Source organism: Phyllopteryx taeniolatus, chromosome 16 (genome assembly GCF_024500385.1).
Source record: "Phyllopteryx taeniolatus isolate TA_2022b chromosome 16, UOR_Ptae_1.2, whole genome shotgun sequence".
NCBI classification, from domain to species: Eukaryota; Metazoa; Chordata; class Actinopteri; order Syngnathiformes; family Syngnathidae; genus Phyllopteryx; species Phyllopteryx taeniolatus.
Window position 1 is genome coordinate 12,315,404 of NC_084517.1, and position 19,253 is coordinate 12,334,656.

The window sequence follows — 19,253 nt, forward strand, 5'->3', positions numbered from 1 at the left end:
GAGCAAAAAATGCATTTTGGGCGGGGGTGTAGAAGATTAATTTTACTTCAACTCATTTCAATTGGGAAAATTAATGTCACAGATGAGTAAACTAAGTAGAAAACTAAACGAATTAAAATAAGTTTCACCTCATTTTATAGAACTACATGAACCTTCATCCATTGCGACTAACGGACATTTTTGGTCCTGCACGCGACCCTTACTAAAGCGTCACGACTCACGAGTTACAGGAATGATGGTCATGGGGAACTAAAGAGGAAAATGGCTCGAGTTTGCCGTTTATTACAATTCATGAAGTGACACAGCAACCGTCGGAGGTACCGGGGGAGCCGCCATGGCGAACATCACAAAGAAAGTGTCGTGGTCGAGCCGAGCAGACGAGTCCGGTGCCGCTGGCGAAGCGACGCCGCTGCTAAACGGCTCCGACAAGCGTCAACACTCCAGAGAGGTCCGGACACAACAGCTAGCATGCTAAGCTAACAGCTGATTAGGCTTTCGGACACACACGCACACGCACACGCACACGATGTGATTTTGCAACGTATCGTGCAATTCTAAACGCTGCACATTGGCACCGTGTGCTTTCAACGATATACGCATGGTAGCCAACATGTTCATACGGGTGCATCGTTGGATGAGGCATTCTGATAAGCTTTATGAATCCCAAACAACGATAACGTGGCACTGATGCCAGAAGAGGAATGTAAATCCAATGATTATACCTTGAATTGTTCGTTTCCCCTCATTTATCCTCAAGAGTTGTTTAAATGAGAAAATGTTATTGACTGAGTAGTCCACCGTGGTCAGGGGGCCAGATCCAGGCCGTCGCATAATTTTCTTGCTAAAGCAACTGAAGGGTCAACTTCATGTTTCTTGCAAAATAGATATGTTCTGTACCAAATTTGTATTTGTATTCACCTATTGCAGATGATATAGTAATTTTTTTCACCAAATCTTTTCTTTACATAACGCTAGTTTATATATTTGGCTATGGGAGCCCATAACTAGGATGTGGCCCGCAATATAAATGAATTTAACACCCTAATACATTTGTCAGAGATTGCAACTCTGAAATGCAGAATAGAATGTAGTCTGTAAATCCTTTAGTGTCCGTTAATCTTGTCATACTTTTAATTTAGTGAATTGTATTAATGTCATGTTAAAATTAGATGTGATTCTATATATTCTTTAACTCATACAGGGTTTTCTATTTGACAAAATGTTTCAAAATAAGTTATTTTATTAAGATAATATTTTTAGGGGGAGAATTTCTGTGGGCATGCTGGACGAGTGGTTATCACATCCGCGTAGGTTGATCCTATATAGTAAATAAGATAGCACAGTATGATACTGTTAAAATCTGTTTCCGAAGCGTTGCAGATGGTCTTGATATGTCTGTTTTTATGTCAACATGAAATCATGCAATCAGAGGAATTGAGAGGATAACTCAGATCAATGAATCATTAAATTAGTTTGTGATTAATTGTTGGCAATCAATTCATTGTCATTGCTCATCTGCTACATTCATTGTAGTCATCTGTTCCACTTACGTCGCAACACTGGAAAATGAGCCGTACTTCCACCAGAGCTATTCATGTCACATATTTTCCTCACTAAAGGTGGAAGCACACTAAACTCATTGTTATTTCAGTACATAGTGTTTTTCCATTCAAACTCTTACGTCTGTCATTGAGGCTCAACTTAATTACTGCAGCTAAATCAATCATTACTAAAAATGTGCAATTAAATGGCAAAATACAAGTACAGAAGAAAAGGCATATATTGTAGTATTATGGTAATGTTTTTCATTATTGGCTGGCTGTTGTTATGGGATCCCATGATATATTTATGTTCGCATGTATTTCCTAGATGAAGCGCTATATAAGTGCAGTCCGTTTACCATTTATTTCTGAATTCTTTGCTTTGTAGCTGTCTGGAGGAGGCGCTGTATTTCAAATAGGCAGACTCAGCAATGTGGATTTGGAAGAAGAGATCACATCAGATGAGGTAAAATGTCACTTGGTATATCCTTCAGCTTGTTCTCTCTCTCACTGGAGAACATTTAAATCTGGTGAGGGGTTTTCAAGTTTGCGGCTAAAATGTATGTGATGTAATCTCTGTCATACTGTATTTGGAAATGTGATATTGTATGTGTAAGGTAAAGTCACTTTTTTTAACACTCTTTAGAAAATATACATTGGAAGAGACACTAAATCTATATTTCCTTTTTCCACATATTCTTTTCAGAAAATTAAGGTCTCAATTATCTTTTTAAATCAAATCAAATGTTGACGTTCACAAAATGTTGCTTGTTGCATGGAATATTGATGAGCTGAACGGAATATCGTGGTCAAAGATTATTTGTAATATGGACATGTTTTGTGAATGTCTTCGATCGGATAAAAGTGGCCATTTAATACAATTTTAAATATGTGGGTACGAGAGCCTGATACAGTAAGTTGCATTTGAGGGTCACATGACTGTCCCGAGGCTTGACATGATCACTTAGTTTAGTAGAACATCCCAGTCGTTTCCTTCAGGATTCATGTGATTCTTCAGTAACTTCGTTTTTCTCAGGGACGAGTCTGTGAGACTACTGTCTGCTCTCTGTATGTATTCCTGCTGTTGTGTCGTAGTACACATGCTTTTCTGTCTTAAATTTGTACATTTTTCATCCATCTATCCATTTTCTGAGCCTTTTACTCTGTTACAATAATCTACATGCCGCTCGCTACTTTCATCCAGCCATCCATCCATCCATCCATTTTCTGAGCTGCTTCTCCTCACTAGGGTCGCGGGCGTGCTGGAGCCTATCCCAGCTGTCATCGGGCACGAGGCAGGGTACACCCTGAACTGGTTGCCAGCCAATCGCAGGGCACATACAAACAAACAACCATTCGCACTCACATTCACACCTACGGGCAATTTAGAGTTGTCAATTAACCTACCATGCATGCTTTTGGGATGTGGGAGGAAACCCACGCAGGCATGGGGAGAACATGCAAACTCCACACAGGCGGGGCCGGGGATTGGACCCAGGTCCTCAGAACTGTGAGGCTGACGCTCTAACCAGTCGTCCACCGTGCCGCCTACATTTTTCATAAAAACTCAAATACAGTATTTCCTTGTTTAGAAGCCAGGATGTTCGTTTAATCAGTGCAGAGATTACCAGGTGACTATTCAGGCCCCCAGTGGGTTTAGGTGTTTAATTTTACCAATGCCTTTTTAAAAAAAAATATATATATTAACAATCTTTACCACAAAATACATCACAGCCTATCAAAGAAATCCCCAGATAGTGCATGAATAATGAGCCTAGAGGTGGACATCACAGTAATGTAATTGATTTCCCCCCACCCCGCACCCTCCTCTCCGTACCTTCCAGGGGTCCCATCGGGACCGTCCCAAAGAAATCCCTCACAATGAGAAGCTGCTATCACTCAAATATGAGGTAATTTATTATTATTATTTTTTAAAGGAATTCTTGCAGTAGTCATCTAGATTTTTGCAAAATTGACTTTTTTGATGTAATCACCCTTTAGTAGGGTTATAAGTACAGTTTTGTAGGACTGCATTTCATGACAAGGCACAGGAATATCACCTATGGTATTTTTGTTAATTCATTTGTTTTCACTTGTATATTAAATAATTTATTTAGATTTCTTTGTGTTTTTAGAGTCTTGACTACGATAACATCGAGAACCAGCTGTTTTTGGAGGAGGAGAGGCGTATGAGTTACCTGGTGAGTGGGTTGGAAACCCTCCTTGACTGATGTACAGTCACTTCATTAGGCGCACAATCGGATATATTTTGATACAACAGCTCCTGAACTAGACATTTTTTTTCAAACACGTTTGTGCGTGGGTCTCCTTATTTATGGTGACGTAGCTAATGAAGTGTGAGTTTACATAAATGTTCTTGTCTCGTTCAAGGGTTTTCGCTGTTTGGAGATCAGTCGTTGGGTGGTCTGCGGTCTGATCGGCTTTCTGACAGGCCTCATTGCCTGTTTCATTGACATTGTCGTAGAGCAGCTGGCTGGAATCAAATACCAAGTTGTTAAAGAAAGTATCCTGATACTTCCTAAAAGATGCATTTCGATAAACTCAGTGGTTAAGATTTGATAGTTACACATTTTGATAGGCACTTAGTTCTCAGCTCGAGCACATCATTCCTTGACCGTTGACCTGTACAGATATAGAGAGGTTTACAGAAGTGGGCGGACTGTCTCTCTCTCTCATCCTTTGGGCTGTCCTAAACTCAGTCTTTGTCATGGTGGGAGCAATCATAGTTGCCTTTTTTGAGGTAAGCGTGGGATTAAAAATCAGAAAAGAAATGATACTCATTTTATCGCTTCTTCTATTCACTATATTAAGCCTATAGCAGCTGGAAGTGGTATTCCACAAATAAAGTGTTACCTGAACGGAGTCAAGGTTCCGAGAGTGGTTCGTCTCAAGGTACACACACATGAACTTTTGGATAACTGTTTTAAAAACAAAACAAACAAACAAGCAAACATTGGATCTAATATGTTCTGTGTTCTTTGTCAGACTCTGGTGGTGAAAGTGTGTGGTGTTATTTGCTCAGTTGTGGGTGGACTTGCTGTTGGAAAGGTAAGAAACCTTCAGAAATAGGAAACTGTGAAAATGTATTCATTTAGTTTAAATGACAGTGTTAAATGTTTGTCACATGACTGAGACCAATAAAAGGGTTAACACTACGCAGATCTCACCTGAAAAGGTCAATTACCTTTTTGTGAATGTAACGTCAAAGCATTTTTTTCATGTTGTTCATAAAGATTTTACACTCACTCCAGTCCCTAAAAATGAATGACCAATTTAACATCTTGACATGATCTCTTCTTCGTCTCTCAGACGCAACATTGTTACTAAGGTTCTTATAAATAAATGTATTAATCGTATTATATAGGCCTGTCACAATGACAATTTTTCTAAGATGATATATTTTCCCATAAACTGTCACGATAAATGATAATATTATTTATAATTTCCTTTCTTCTTTCTTTATTATTTTTCATTACTCTATGGATCCGCCTGAGTCTGAAATAAAGAATAAAGAGCTGCAAGTTTCTTTTTTTTTTTGCATGTTTGTCACACTTAAATGTTTCCCATCATCAAACAAATTTTGTTTGTCAACGACAACACAAGTAAACACACAATGCAGTTTTAAATGAAGGTTTTTATTATTAGTGGAGAAAAAACAATCTAAACCTATATGGCCCTGTGTGAAAAAGTGATTGCCCCCTAAACCTAATAACTGGTTGGGCCACCCTTAGCAGCAACAACTGCGATCAAGCGTTTGTGATAACTTGCAATGAGTCTCTTACAGTGCTGTCGATGAATTTTGGCCCAATCATCACTTTGCAGAATTGTTATAATCCAGCCACCTTGGAGGGTTTTAAAACATGATCTGCCGTTTTAAGGTCATGCCACACCATCTCAATAGGATTTAGGTCAGTACTTTGACTAGGCCACTCCAAAGTCTTCATTTTGTTTTTCTTCAGCCGTTCAGAGGTGACTTGCTGGTGTGTTTTGGATCATTGTCCTGCTGCAGAATCCAAATTTGTTTCAGCTTGAGGTCATGAACAGATGGCCGGAAATTCTCCTTCAGGATTTTTTGGTAGACAGCAGAATTCATGGTTCCATTTATCAAAGCAAGTCTTCCAGGTCCTGAAGTAGCAAAAAAGCCCCTTGGAACTCTACCATGCAGGCCATTGTCGCCCAGTTTCTTTCTTATGGTGGAGTCATGAACACTGACCTTAACTGAGGCAAGTGAGGCCTGCAGTTGTTTGGATGTTGTTGTGGGGTCATTTGTGACCTCTTGGATGAGTCGTCGCTGCGCTCTTGGGGTAATTTTGGTCAGGCGGCCACTCCTGGGAAGGTTCACCACTGTTCTGTGTTTTCGCCATTTGTGGATAATGGCTCTCAGTGTGGTTCGTTGGAGTCCCAAAGCTTTAGAATTATAACCTTTTCCACACTGATGGATCAATTTCTTTCTCATTTGTTCCTGAATGTCTTTAGATCTCTGCATGATGTCTAACGTTTGAGGATCTTTTGGTCGACTTCACTTTGTCAGCCAGACAGTTCCTATTTAAGTGATTTCTTGATTGACGGGTGTGGCAGTATCAGGCCTGTGTGTGGCTAGAGAAATTGAACTCGGTATGATAAACCACAGTTATGTTTTAAGGGGGGACAAAAATGCAAAAAAATAAGAAATCAGGAAGGGGGCAAACACTTTATCACACCACTGTATATCTCCTCGTAATTACTGTATTGTATATCAACCATTTAAACATGAATATCATCCCCCTCCACAGTGATTCCCACGAAACACGTGTGCCATGACAAATCATAAGGGATGCTACGGGAAATTATCCAATGTCACTTAATTATTCTGAAAATGATCATTCATCTACTACAAATAATGTATCTTTGTTCCGCTACAGTGAGGGAAAAAAGTATTTAGTCAGCCACCAATTGTGCAAGTTCTCCCACTTAAAAAGGTGAGAGAGGCCTGTAATTTTCATCATAGGTATACCTCACCTATGAGAGACAAAATGAGAAAAAAAACCCAGAAAATCACATTGTCTGATCTTTAGCGAATTTATTAGCAAATTATGGTGGAAAATAAGTATTTGGTCACCTACAAACAAGCAAGATTTCTGGCTCTCAAAGACCTGTCTGTCCTCCACTCGTTACCTGTATTAATGGCACCTGTTTGAACTCGTTATCAGTGTAAACAGTCACACACCAAACTCCCCTATGGCCAAGACCAAAGATCTGTCAAAGGACACCAGAAACAAAATTGTATACCTGCACCAGGCTGGGAAGACTTAATCTGCAATAGGTAAGCAGCTTGGTGTGAAGAAATCAACTGTGGGAACAATTATTAGAAAATGGTAGACATACAAGACCATTGATAATCTCCCTTGATCTGGAGCGCCATGCAAGAGCTCACCCCGTGGGGTCAAAATGATCATAAGAACAGTGAGCAAAAATCCCAGAACCACACGGGGGGGACCTAGTGAATGACTTACAGAGAGCTGGGACTAAAGTAACGAAGGCTAGCATCAGTAACACACTACGCTGCCAGGGACTCAAATTCTGCAGTGCCAGACGTTTCCCCCTGCTTAAGCCAGTACATGTCCAGGCCTGTCTGAAGTTTGCTAGAGAGCATTTGGATGATCCAGAAGAGGATTGGGAGAATGTCATATGGTCAGATGAAACCAAAATAGAACTTTTCGTTAAAAACTCAACTTGTCGTGTTTGGAGGAGAAATAATGCTGAGTTGCATCCTAACAACAGCATACCTATTGTGAAGCATGGGGGTGGAAATATGCTTTGGGGCTGTTTTGCTGCAAAGGGACCAGGACAACTGATCTGTGTAAAGGAAAGAATGAATGGGGCCATGTATCGTGAGATTTTGAGTGAAAACCTCCTTCCATCAGCAAGGGCATTGAAGATGAAATGTGGCTGGGTCTTTCAGCATGACAAAGATCCCAAACTTCCCGGGCAACGAAGGAGTCGCTTCGTATGAAGAATTTCAAGCTCCTGGACCTAGCCAGTCTCCATATCTCAACCCCATAGAAAATCTTAGGAGGGAGTTGAACGTCTGTGTTCTCCAGTGACAGCCCCAAAACATCACTGCTCTAGAGGAGATCTGCACGGAGGAATGGGCCAACATACCAGCAACAGTGTGTGAAAACCTTGTGAACTTACAGAAACCGTTTGACCTCTGTCATTGCCAACAAAGGGTATATAACAAGGTATTGAGAGGAACTTTTATTATCGACCAAATACTTATTTTCCACCATAATTTGCTAATCAATTCTTTAAAAATCAGACTATGATTTTCTGGATTTAAAAAAAAGAATATACATTTTTTACATTTTTTTTCATTTATTTTTTCCCCCTCATTTTCTTTCTCACAGAGGAGGTATACCTATGATGAAAATTACAGGTCTCTCTCATCTTTTTAATTGCGAGAACTTCAATTTAGTGGCTGACTAAATACTTTTTGGCCCCACTATCTATGCCAGCGATGTATACAGTAGTGACAGGCAGAACAATTCAATTCTCATCCACTATATGGCAGAAGGTATATTTAACCTATTGTTTGTGAAAATATTTTTCTGACAATAATTAAAGAAGCAGTCTTGTCTGTATGTTTTTTTATTACAAATAAGAAAGCTCTGCAAAGAGGAAACGGTACAAGTCGTCATGATTTGTAACCCCTTACTGAAGAGAAAGCAAAATATCACCTCCATTATACAAAAGTGAGAGAGACAGAGAAGAATAGGAAAAAAATTAACCTCCCTCATTCACACAACAGCTCTCTGTACCTTTCCGTCCAGCTGCATTCAAATCATTCAAACTTATCCTTATGGGAATGGGTGCAAGCAGAGGAAGAGAAATGCGGGGACTCAACACAAGAGGAGTCAAAACAATTTTGAGCACATTTGCAAGGACACACAGAAGTACTAGAAGTTATGGGACAATAAAACATGCAATGGTTATATAAAACTAAACTAAAGGCTATATAAGTAATTTTCATCCACCTGTTTTCAGCTAAACAGGCCCAGATTTCACAATAAGAGCCAAGTAATTAAGTGCATTTGTGAGTAAATTGAGCACATATACAATACTTTGTGTCACAATTTTTGTTTGGTGGTTTGCAGTGAGATTTTTCCAATGTAAAATAGGTGCCTTGGCTCAATTAAAGTTGGAACACACTACCTTAGTAGTACCTTATTTGTGTTTATCGTATTCTGTCAACTGTATGGTGATGCCCTGTCACTTTATTTACCCACAATCTTTTAGGAAGGTCCAATGATCCACTCTGGTGCAGTTGTAGCTGCAGGAGTCTCCCAGGGCCGCAGCACCTCTTTAAAAAAAGACTTCAAGGTTGGTGTGTGGGCATGGAAGCGTGTGTTTTTGTTGTTACGCCTTGCCATACCTTTTGTTTTAATTGAGTGTGTGTTGAAAATATTTGCATGTGTGTTTGCAGATATTTGAATACTTCCGCAGAGACACAGAAAAACGAGACTTTGTTTCTGCTGGAGCTGCTGCTGGAGTCTCGGCTGCTTTTGGAGCACCAGTTGGTAAAATCAAGCTAACCGAAGTGGAGATGGTCAATATTAAAAAGGAGCATTAGCTCTCAGAGCCATCTCAATATTATTAAGCATTAACTCTCAGAGCAATCTAGTGAGAATCGGTAGAGCCACAATTCAACCAGTTCAAGCCTGATAGAAGGTTCAAAGGAAAGGTGTGACCCCATTAAGAAAGAACCACACTGTCATTTATATGTAAGTTGAGCAGTAGCAGCAGCAGTACACACAACTGCTGGCACTGATATGAGAAGTGTGAGAACGGTGTTGTGGTGCCTCATTCATAGTTGCCTCCTGAACTTGCCTTTTTGTGGCAAAAATGTTCCTTTAAATAACCAAAATGCTTCACAACCACTCTTTTGCAGTGGGTGGAAATGACCAGTATCATCACAACAAAATTCTAATTTGTCAAAATTTACTGAGATTTTCTTTCTTGGGTCACCAGGTGGGGTTCTCTTCTCTCTTGAAGAAGGAGCTTCTTTCTGGAACCAGATGCTCACTTGGAGGATAGTAAGTCACACAAAGAACAAGATTTCGCAATAGTACAATGATCACAACACCAAATAAAGATAAAATACCAACATATTTCAAATGCACACACTTCGCACTCATCCACAAAACAAAAACAGTCAATTGGCAGCCTTACACAAACATTTTGCTGCAAATAAAACTGCATACACAGTGCCATAAAAAATTATTGGCCCCCTTCTCAAATTCTTATGTTTTAGTATAGATTCCCCAGTTTAATGTTCAAGATCATCAAACAAATATAACCCAAGTGAACTTACCATACTTTTTCACGGCACTGTAAGTGTCCATGGATAGATAAGAACACTTACCAGATATATCCTGTTCTTTTTATCTTCACCTTTGTGACATCTTCCCTTTTCATCTGCAGTTCTTTGCATCCATGATCTCCACCTTCACCCTAAACTTCTTCCTCAGCATCTACCACAACAACCCAGGTGATCTTTCCAATCCTGGTCTCATCAACTTTGGACGATTTGAAAATGATGTAAGCACCTAAATGTCAAAAATACATATTTTGGATGTTTTGGTTTTTTTTTTCAGCCTTATGTTGCATCATTGTAAATGACAACATATTATTTTGACCTTTTCTCAGAGCGTGGCCTATTACCTCTATGAAATTCCCTTGTTCATCGCCATGGGTGCTATAGGTAAAATGTTGTATTCCTGCTTCGCAACAATCAGTTTGTTTGTTCTGTGGTGTACCACAGAAACTCCTCTTAACCTTTTCATGTGTGAAGTCTTAAGTTTGTAAAGTATTTCATTGTGACGTTTTTCCCCATGCAGGTGGACTTCTGGGAGCTCTGTTCAACATTCTCAACTACTGGCTGACCATCTTCAGGATAAGGTGAGTAGCAGCAGGTAACCACTTGAATGGTATTGAATTATTCAACTCCAAAAGGTCAGATGACGCACAAATTATTGTTTTGTGTCTGACGGCAGCAATAACAAATATGTGCCCATGCAGGGTACTTTTTATTGTTCCCGCACACATCATCTGGCATCTTGTGCTTTAAGTGTAAAAATAGTTACATTGTAAGAACAGGTATGATCACTCTGGATGGGAGGGGACTTCCGCAAAAACACTTGTTGTACTCTGCTGTCGACTTGGCAGCAAATATAAGATATGTAAATGTACATTACAATAATATCTTGTCCATATAATCTCATGTTATGTACGGTGGTCATAAGCATAATTTGTATACATTACCAAAGCCAATTTAAGGAGGTATTTTGAAATATACAACATAGAACAAACCTAACCCACTTAAAAATTGTTGGGTTAAATATGCCAGGATTCCTCAGTTTATGACAGTCCCAACATAACGATGTTACGAATGGAGCGCAATGAACTAGTTTGGGCAGCAGTGTAGCAATACACTGTCACGGATGTTAGCATAGATTATTGATAGACTACGATCCAATTTGTGTACAAATTCGGGTTACGTTACCGCCGTGGGAACAAAACTCCGTTGAAACCGAGGACGGTCTTTATTTGTCATTAATTGTAAACAAGGGTAGACAAGGTGTGGTATTTAAGTAAGGTAATTCCTGGGAGGAACAATCATAACTGCTCAATATGTTCAGTGGATATAAAAAGTCTACAGACCCTTGTTCAAATGCCAGGATTTTGGGTTATAAAAAATTAGACAAAGATAAGTCATTTCAAATGTTTTTCATTTTCTTCAGCTGGAACTGTGGTCTTGGTCTACATGGATGGAATTATGAACAGTCAACACAAAACCAGTCAATATTAGCACAAAACCTTTAGGATTCTGCTAGAAAAGAAACAAAATAAACATCAGGAAAGGTGTACCAGAGCATCTGAACTTTATTTGGAGTTCAGCAGAGGCTCTTTAAATGGTGGCAGGTGTGTGCTGCCTCCCATTTAACAGGAGTTTGAATGTGTTTGGTTACTTCTGAACACAGCCACATCCCTAATTAAAAAGAGGACGTGCACATTTGTGAAGCCATATTATTTTAGTCATTTTTACTTCCCCTCACGAAAAAAATAAATAAATAAATAAAATAAAATATATATATATATATATATATATTTTTTTTTTTTTTTCAATTGCGTTGTACAGGCTATAAGTCACAATAGTGGTGGAAAAAAAGTTCTGAAATGATTTATCGATGCTGACAGACAAGCATCAATATATTCGTGTGTAAAAACTGCAGCATGATCTTGTATGTGTGTGTGTGTGCATCAGGTACGTCCATCGGCCTTGTCTGCAAGTGATGGAGGCTATGTTGGTCGCTGCTGTGACCGCGACAGTGTCATTCACAATGATTTACTTCTCCAACGATTGTCAGCCTCTCGGCCCTGAGCACACTGAGGAGTACCCTCTGCAGGTGAATTCACATACACATTTCAACATTCTATGGCTGATCATTCTAAAATCCCCAAAAGGTGTTTTTGCCACAAAAAAATAAGATGACACATGCAGAATCAAATACGACTGCTACTAGACACAGTTCATTTTCCTTCTTGTTTATAACTTAAATTTTATTTATTTGCCACGATGATGATGACAAAATCAGACATTTAATGCAGCTGCTTGTTTTTTTTTTTTTTTTTTTTTTACACATTTGTAATATTCAGGATTTATTCATTTCATCTGCATGATAAGACATTTAAAGTAACTATGCATCTTGTGTAGGCTTCAATCGGATTTACTTACTTTTTTTTAGTCTTTGTTTTGTGTCTGTCACTCCGAGTCACCTTGAGCCTTTAAGGAAGTAACCACACTGTATACTTACTGTAACTCTATGTATCCTTTAGATTTCATTCTGATCCAATGTTCCATCAAAGAACTATCATTACTGTGAAATAAATCTCTCAACTAACCAGTATGCAGTTGCAATACGTGCAGTCAAATGACAAAGCAACTGTGTGTTTTAACGGGGGATGAACCTCAGAGAGAGAAAAGCTGTATCTTCCTTTTTGTCTTCTCATATTTCCTGCGCGTGCCTGCAGCTGTTCTGTGCAGATGGGGAGTATAACTCCATGGCAACAGCCTTCTTCAACACTCCAGAGAGAAGTGTCCGTAGCCTTTTCCACAACCAGCCAGGTAAATAGTTGTGATGGCTGTTACTAAGGCATTACTAATATGTGACAAAAGAAATAATGTTGAATATTCTTGTCTCTCAATTTAAGGATCCTACAATCCATTGACGCTAGGCTTGTTCACCCTCACATACTTCTTCCTGGCCTGTTGGACGTACGGCCTCACTGTGTCCGCTGGAGTCTTCATCCCGTCTCTGCTTATCGGGGCAGCCTGGGGAAGACTGTGCGGAATTATGCTGTCTGCCATTTCAGCCACTGGATCGGTATGTGTGCGTCGAGAAAAGACCTCGTTTTGCGCAGTGACCAATAACATTCAATCGTATAACTCAGTGTTAAACCATACCTTTTTTCAAATTAAAATTATTTGTAGTTGCAGAAAAACAGTACCCTCTTTATAACAATAATGTGTTTGTTTAGATCTGGGCTGATCCTGGTAAATATGCCTTGATTGGAGCTGCAGCTCAGTTAGGTGAGGAAATGTAACTTCTCATGGACAACAGTAGCAGCACATACAAGTACCACTTGAGCCACAATTGTTGTCTAACGCTGAATCTAAAAGTGTCTTCACTTGACCAAGTAGTGTTGTGTGTGTGTGTGTGTGTGTGTGTGCGCAGGCGGCATTGTGAGGATGACTCTCAGTTTGACCGTCATCATGGTGGAGGCCACAGGAAACGTCACATACGGCCTTCCCATCATGCTAGTCTTGATGACGGCCAAGATCGTAGGAGACTACTTTGTGGAGGTACGCAAAAATTTAGTGTCTTACCATCACTTAGCGTTTTTTTTAAAGTTGCATTTGTTCAGTTTCCAAGTCAGTTTGATGTCTGTTTGTACACATGCTGTTAACTGTCCTGTAAGAATAAAAAACGCACAGTTACTTTTTATAGTTAAAACAGTTTATGGAACACAGTTGATGGAATATTCTGCTTTTTTTCCCCCTTTAGGGCCTGTATGACATCCACATTAAGCTGCAGAGCATTCCTTTCCTTCACTGGGAGGCTCCTGCCACTTCACACTGGCTAACAGCTAGGTAACCTCCTGTTACTATAGGAACGAGGAAACGATACTAAGTTCGCATCATCACTGCTAAATGATCTAACCTGACTTTTGTCAATTTATTTTAGAGAAGTCATGAGTTCTCCTGTCACCTGTTTGAACAAGGTAGAGAAGGTGGGAACCATTGTTGACATCCTTAGCAACACATCGACCAATCACAATGGTTTCCCTGTGGTGGTGGTGCAAGGTGATTCCGGTGAAGAGGTACGGGGGCTTCTTATGTTGTTTTTGTTTTTCTTTGAGTCAGTGTTTCACAAAAAAACTTTTATTTAAAAAAAATAATAAAAAAACTATCTGAAAGTAGTACTCATCAAATGTGTATTTGCAATGTATTTTTTAACAAAAGGTTGAAGATTAACGATTGCGTATGTGTGGCTTTTCTTAAATTGTGGCCTAAACTCTCATGGATGCCGCTTCAACAATATCATGATGCTGGTGGATCATCACAATATACCAGTCATATAATTTTGAAAATGTAATACGATATATACATATTTTACTTGACATATTATGTATGTTAAATATGCAATTGCAATTCTTTTTTTGTGGAAAATAAAACAATAACAAATATTAATATAATAATGCATTTGTACAAATGCATCCTGTCTAATAGATGCCATACCTCTAAACGTCCAGTACTCTCTGCAGTTGATTAAATAAATGGTTCTGGCATGATTAGAAGAAATACAGTAACTCCTCTTTGCACTTACATGATATTCAACATACTAAAATGTTACTTTAAACTTTTACCACTACAATATTTAAGTCCATGTGGTGGCTAAAGTTCAACATCTGGAATTGATTCATTCTATTACTATCATTTCTTATAGATAACGTTATTTAGAAATGTGAACAAATCAAAGGTTGAACAGCCTCTGGAATGGACTGTGTTCGACTTCCGAGGGTCCACTATAACAGCCATGTTGCTGCTATTGCCTTGCTTATCCTCGCATGGAGCACAAGCTAAACTACAGTCACTTGTGACACATAATCCCAGTATTTCCAATGTGGCTGCTGGCCCTCAAAATGAATTCCTTTGATTCTTCTCTCCGTTCAGCCAGCAAAGCTCTGCGGACTCATCCTTCGCTCACAACTCATCGTTCTCCTCAAGCACAAGGTCAGTGGCAGGAGGCAGGGAGGTGGTTTGATGCTTAGACGGGACATTTTCACAGGCATCAGCATTATGCAGAATCGACTGTTGCTAATTCCCGCTCTGTTTTTGCAGGTGTTTGTGGAGCTGGCTCGTTCACGGCTGACCCAGAGGAAGCTCCTGCTGAAGGACTTCAGGGACGCCTACCCGCGCTTCCCCCCCATCCAAAGCATTCACGTCTCCCAGGATGAGCGAGAGTGTATGATGGACCTCTCTGAGTTCATGAACCCAACACCCTACACTGTTCCACAGGTAATACACATAAACACATATTGTGTGGCATGTCTGTTTGTTAGCTGTCACACTGAATAAATTAATGCAGTGGGATTTAGAGAGTTGGTTTGTTTGCAGGAAACATCTCTTCCTCGTGTGTTTAAACTAGTCAGAGCGCTGGGCCTCAGGCACCTGGTTGTGGTGGATGATGAGAACAGGGTAAGCATAGAGAATTTTCTCATGTTACAACCACAAAAGACAAGATTATATTTTCATGTGTGTTTGTTTAGATGCTATATGTATCCTGACAATAATAATAATTTTTAAAAAAACCTCATCCAATCCAAAGGTTTTGTGGCGTGGTGTGGTCTAGGTCATGGAGTAAAAACACCCATCCAGCCATTTTCTGTAACCGCTCTCCCTCATTAGGGTCCTGGAGCCTATCTCAGCTGACTTTGGGCAAGAGGCATGGTATACCCTGGACTGGATGCCAGCCAAATCACAAGGGGAAAAAAAACTTACATCTTAAATACAAGAGTACGCTACTCTGAAAATGACCACCAGCATCTTGTATGCAGATATGCCACAAAGTTGGCGTATCAGAGGCGCAAGAGAAGACCTGACTTTTTTTCGCCTTTGCATTTTACACACAACCCAGCGAAGTGGGCTATTGCAACAACTGTGTGCGCTTTCACACATTGACACGCCATTCTGCAATCAGATGATTAGATGCCTGTTGACACCAGTGCCAGCGTCTGCTGTGGGGGGGAGCAACAATTTCAACCACTGTAATTCTTATTTCATTGTTTAGCAGTTGTCCACCAGTATGCAATGCACTTGACTCCCACCTACGGGACTGGAATGTAGCATTATCCTGTCAACTTAACAACAGTTCAAATTTACTACTGAGCTTGGTGGTTTATTTCTTTATTACATAGAATGTTTCTTTATATATTTATTGCATCTAAGGTTTTACACGGCCCACTGAGCGAGGAGAAGAATTTACCGCCCTCTAGCATTTTTGTTTGGCCTTGGAGGTTTGCACTCCACTGAATGTGCTCTTAATCCCGAATGTGTTTCTTTATTTTCGCCCTTGGTAACAGTGCCCATGTCAGTGTATATATTTGGGTTGCGGATTGACTGGAATGCTTGTTCTCTGCCATCTGCAGGTGGTTGGACTGGTGACCAGGAAAGACTTGGCCAGATATCACCTGGGCAAACATGGACTGGAAGAGCTTCAACTGGCCCAGACATAGTGTGCACGCACGCACGCACGCACACACACACACACACACACACACACACACACACACAACCACACACACACACAGTGCCATAAAGCATTCCCGTAGCCCAACTATGACAAGTGCCTAATGTGATGGTCAACGAGGATTACCATGACAACCAAACACATCTACAAGCAAGGGCTTGATCACCAAAGAGCCCCGTGTGTCTTCCCTGCACTCTGAGTGAAAATCATACAGTAACTCCTTCTGCACATGCACATGCTTTGTTGTTGTCATCAGTCTCAAACAGCCTCACACTCCCTCGGTTGCATCTTCTGTTTCGGTCCAAGCTGTTCAATATCGTTAGCATTTGTTTTCACCCCATACAGATGAAAAATCCTCATCATATTTCCATATCTTGACAGTTGGTAAATCTGTAGCGAAGTGATGATGACAAAGTGGTTGTAATGCAGACTAAATACAGTTTGAATAATTTATACAAATGCTTATGTGCACTACATTCATTTTAGATGTTGAAATTGGACAGTAATATGGTACTGAAAGGACATACAATAGTTGTTCATTTCATTTTTTGCGCAATTCACTATGTTCTGTTGTTTTGCACTGAAATAATTCTGTTATTTATTTCTTGTTTTAGTTTTGTGCCTAAACGAGAGATGTAACCTAAATCTCTGTAATGTGTGTTTTTAAAGAAAAGTATAGAAACTTGTGATTTGCCCTTTTCTGCCTGGTTTGTGATGCAATCTTAGCTAGAGATCAGGTATGCCCTCCCTCAATCTTTATGCCTCAATCTTTCTGATTTCCAGGTAACACTGTCTGGGGGGAAGGGAAACAAAATCACCTTTACACTTGATTATACATTTTTAACACCAACAGATATCTGTACTGTGGCTACTACTGAAAAGATGTGTGGCACAGGAAGCCCAATATAAATGTAAGCTTAGTTTATTACATAAGCAATCCTTGTCTATTGATACCATGCAGAATGCAAATATTCATCTTAATTTGTAATATTTACCCTTGTTAGTAAATATTGTCTCAGTCATCACTGTTACCTTTATTTTTATGCTTTCTGTCACTTTTGAGTTGTACAGTTCTCCATGTTCAAAATAAAGCCCATGTTCTATTTTATAACTACTGGATTAGACTTTGTGAAATAAAATAAATGCTATATTGTAAGTGATTTGTTTTGTGGGCAGTACTTGTAAACACAAACAGACTGAATCGATCCCTCTGCGTATCAATTCCGGCTGCTGTGGGTGCATTTTCCCCCCATGGCATTTAAACATCGTAGACCATCCCTTTATGACCACAATGCAATTTAATTGCTACTTCCACATAACACAGCGTGTCACTAGTTTCGTGGTCTCTGGACGAGGCTGTTCTACAACATGACATTGACACAGCTACTCAAGCTCAGTGCACCTTTTATATGGTTTTGATCATTAAAACCCGTACATTTGATCGTCATGGTGCCATTCACCAATTTCCAGATACTGCGTTTAAGATCCACGCCAAGAAGCATTAATTGGGTGGCGTCCAGTGTTGGCTAAAAACACGGCGTGATAAATTCTGGACAATGTTTCTTAAATAATCACTAACCGTAGTCTCCACTAGGTGTCGGTAAAGAGCCCAAAGATTTACACATTAATGTGACTTGGGTGGAAAGAATCACTGAGAAATCAAATCAATATTTAATCAAGCACAAAATCCATGCTTATCGAAAGATAAAATGAAAACAAAATACATGTACAGGTAGTTTCCTTTTATATACTGTACTGTCAACAGGCATATAAATTGGGGTCCAGTACTGCGTCCAGGGGGTGTCCTTACATTTGCCTGAGTGAAACAGGTGCAATAAACTGACAATTACCAACGCTCGTTTTACAATAAAAATGCTTGAATATTCATAAATGTGATAATACACTCAAATAAATATTTTGGACGTATGAATCGTTCTTTAAGAATGACTTCATGTGTCAAAAGAAAGAAACCTGCGGTACATGGAGGTAACTGATGACTGTAACCCTACTGAAAACAGATTATATATATATATATATATATATATATATATATATATATATATATATATTTTTTTTTTTTTAATTGTTGTTATTATTAGTTATTTGAATGGACTTCTTGCTAATTTGGTGACTAATATATTACTGAGTAGGTAATGCAATCACGGACTAGTTAGCTACCTCACTTTTTTATTTTGAGCACAATTTTATAAATGCTGACAAGATAGATTAGCATGCTTAACATGTTCAATTCTACTCCAGTGTGTGCCCACATTTCTAAAACCTTAACGTTAGATTAATTGAAACTCAAAATTCTCCATAGTGTAAATGGCTGTTTGTTTTTACGTTCTCTGGATTGACTGGCGAGCAGTGTAGGGCAGTGGTTCTGAACTGGTGGGTCGGGACCCAATAGCCGGTCACGGACCCGTTCCGGTTGGGTTGCGAACAGCTAGTAAAAAAAATTATGTATTTGTATTCAGATTATTTAGGTACAGTACAGAGGTGTACCAATTTCCCACACGAAACATATTAGGTAAGCGACAGGAAATGTTACTTGTGCGCTAGCCACTGGATTACTCTAAAAAAAACACACACAGAGTATCTCAGCCTCAGGCGAGCGGACATCATTTCTAGCAATATGCTTTTGGCGGTAAGGCATACCCATTTGGAACGGCGATTAAAAATATAATATATTGTATTATATGTGTTTTCCGAATATGTGTTTTCGGAGGCTATTTATAAATGAAAAAAAATATTTATTGTTCTTCTACTTCTATTAAAGTGGTTCTCGAATTTGCAACAATAGGAACATGTGACAACAGGGTGACAACAGTTGAGAGCCTAA

The 19,253-nt window shown here is 39.4% G+C and overlaps 1 protein-coding gene across 2 annotated transcripts; it reads left to right on the plus strand.

Annotated features, from left to right (window-relative positions):
* Window positions 1-178: 178 nt before the first annotated feature.
* Window positions 179-17,571, plus strand: clcn7 (chloride channel 7). Of its 2 annotated transcripts, XM_061749458.1 has the most exons (25): window positions 179-448; window positions 1,930-2,007; window positions 3,386-3,451; window positions 3,677-3,742; window positions 3,933-4,065; window positions 4,193-4,302; window positions 4,374-4,454; window positions 4,548-4,610; window positions 8,838-8,921; window positions 9,025-9,118; window positions 9,570-9,634; window positions 10,023-10,139; window positions 10,248-10,302; window positions 10,439-10,499; window positions 11,866-12,007; window positions 12,633-12,726; window positions 12,813-12,985; window positions 13,140-13,191; window positions 13,337-13,464; window positions 13,667-13,752; window positions 13,847-13,982; window positions 14,836-14,895; window positions 15,004-15,180; window positions 15,280-15,360; window positions 16,311-17,571. In XM_061749458.1, the coding sequence occupies exons 1-25, from the start codon at window positions 335-337 to the stop codon at window positions 16,395-16,397; spliced, it is 2,403 nt and encodes an 800-aa protein (XP_061605442.1). In that variant the 5' UTR covers window positions 179-334; the 3' UTR covers window positions 16,398-17,571. The 2 variants fall into 2 exon arrangements, with proteins under 2 accessions (XP_061605442.1, XP_061605443.1); XM_061749459.1 differs by lacking the exons at window positions 3,933-4,065; window positions 4,193-4,302.
* The last annotated feature ends 1,682 nt before the right edge of the window (window positions 17,572-19,253 follow it).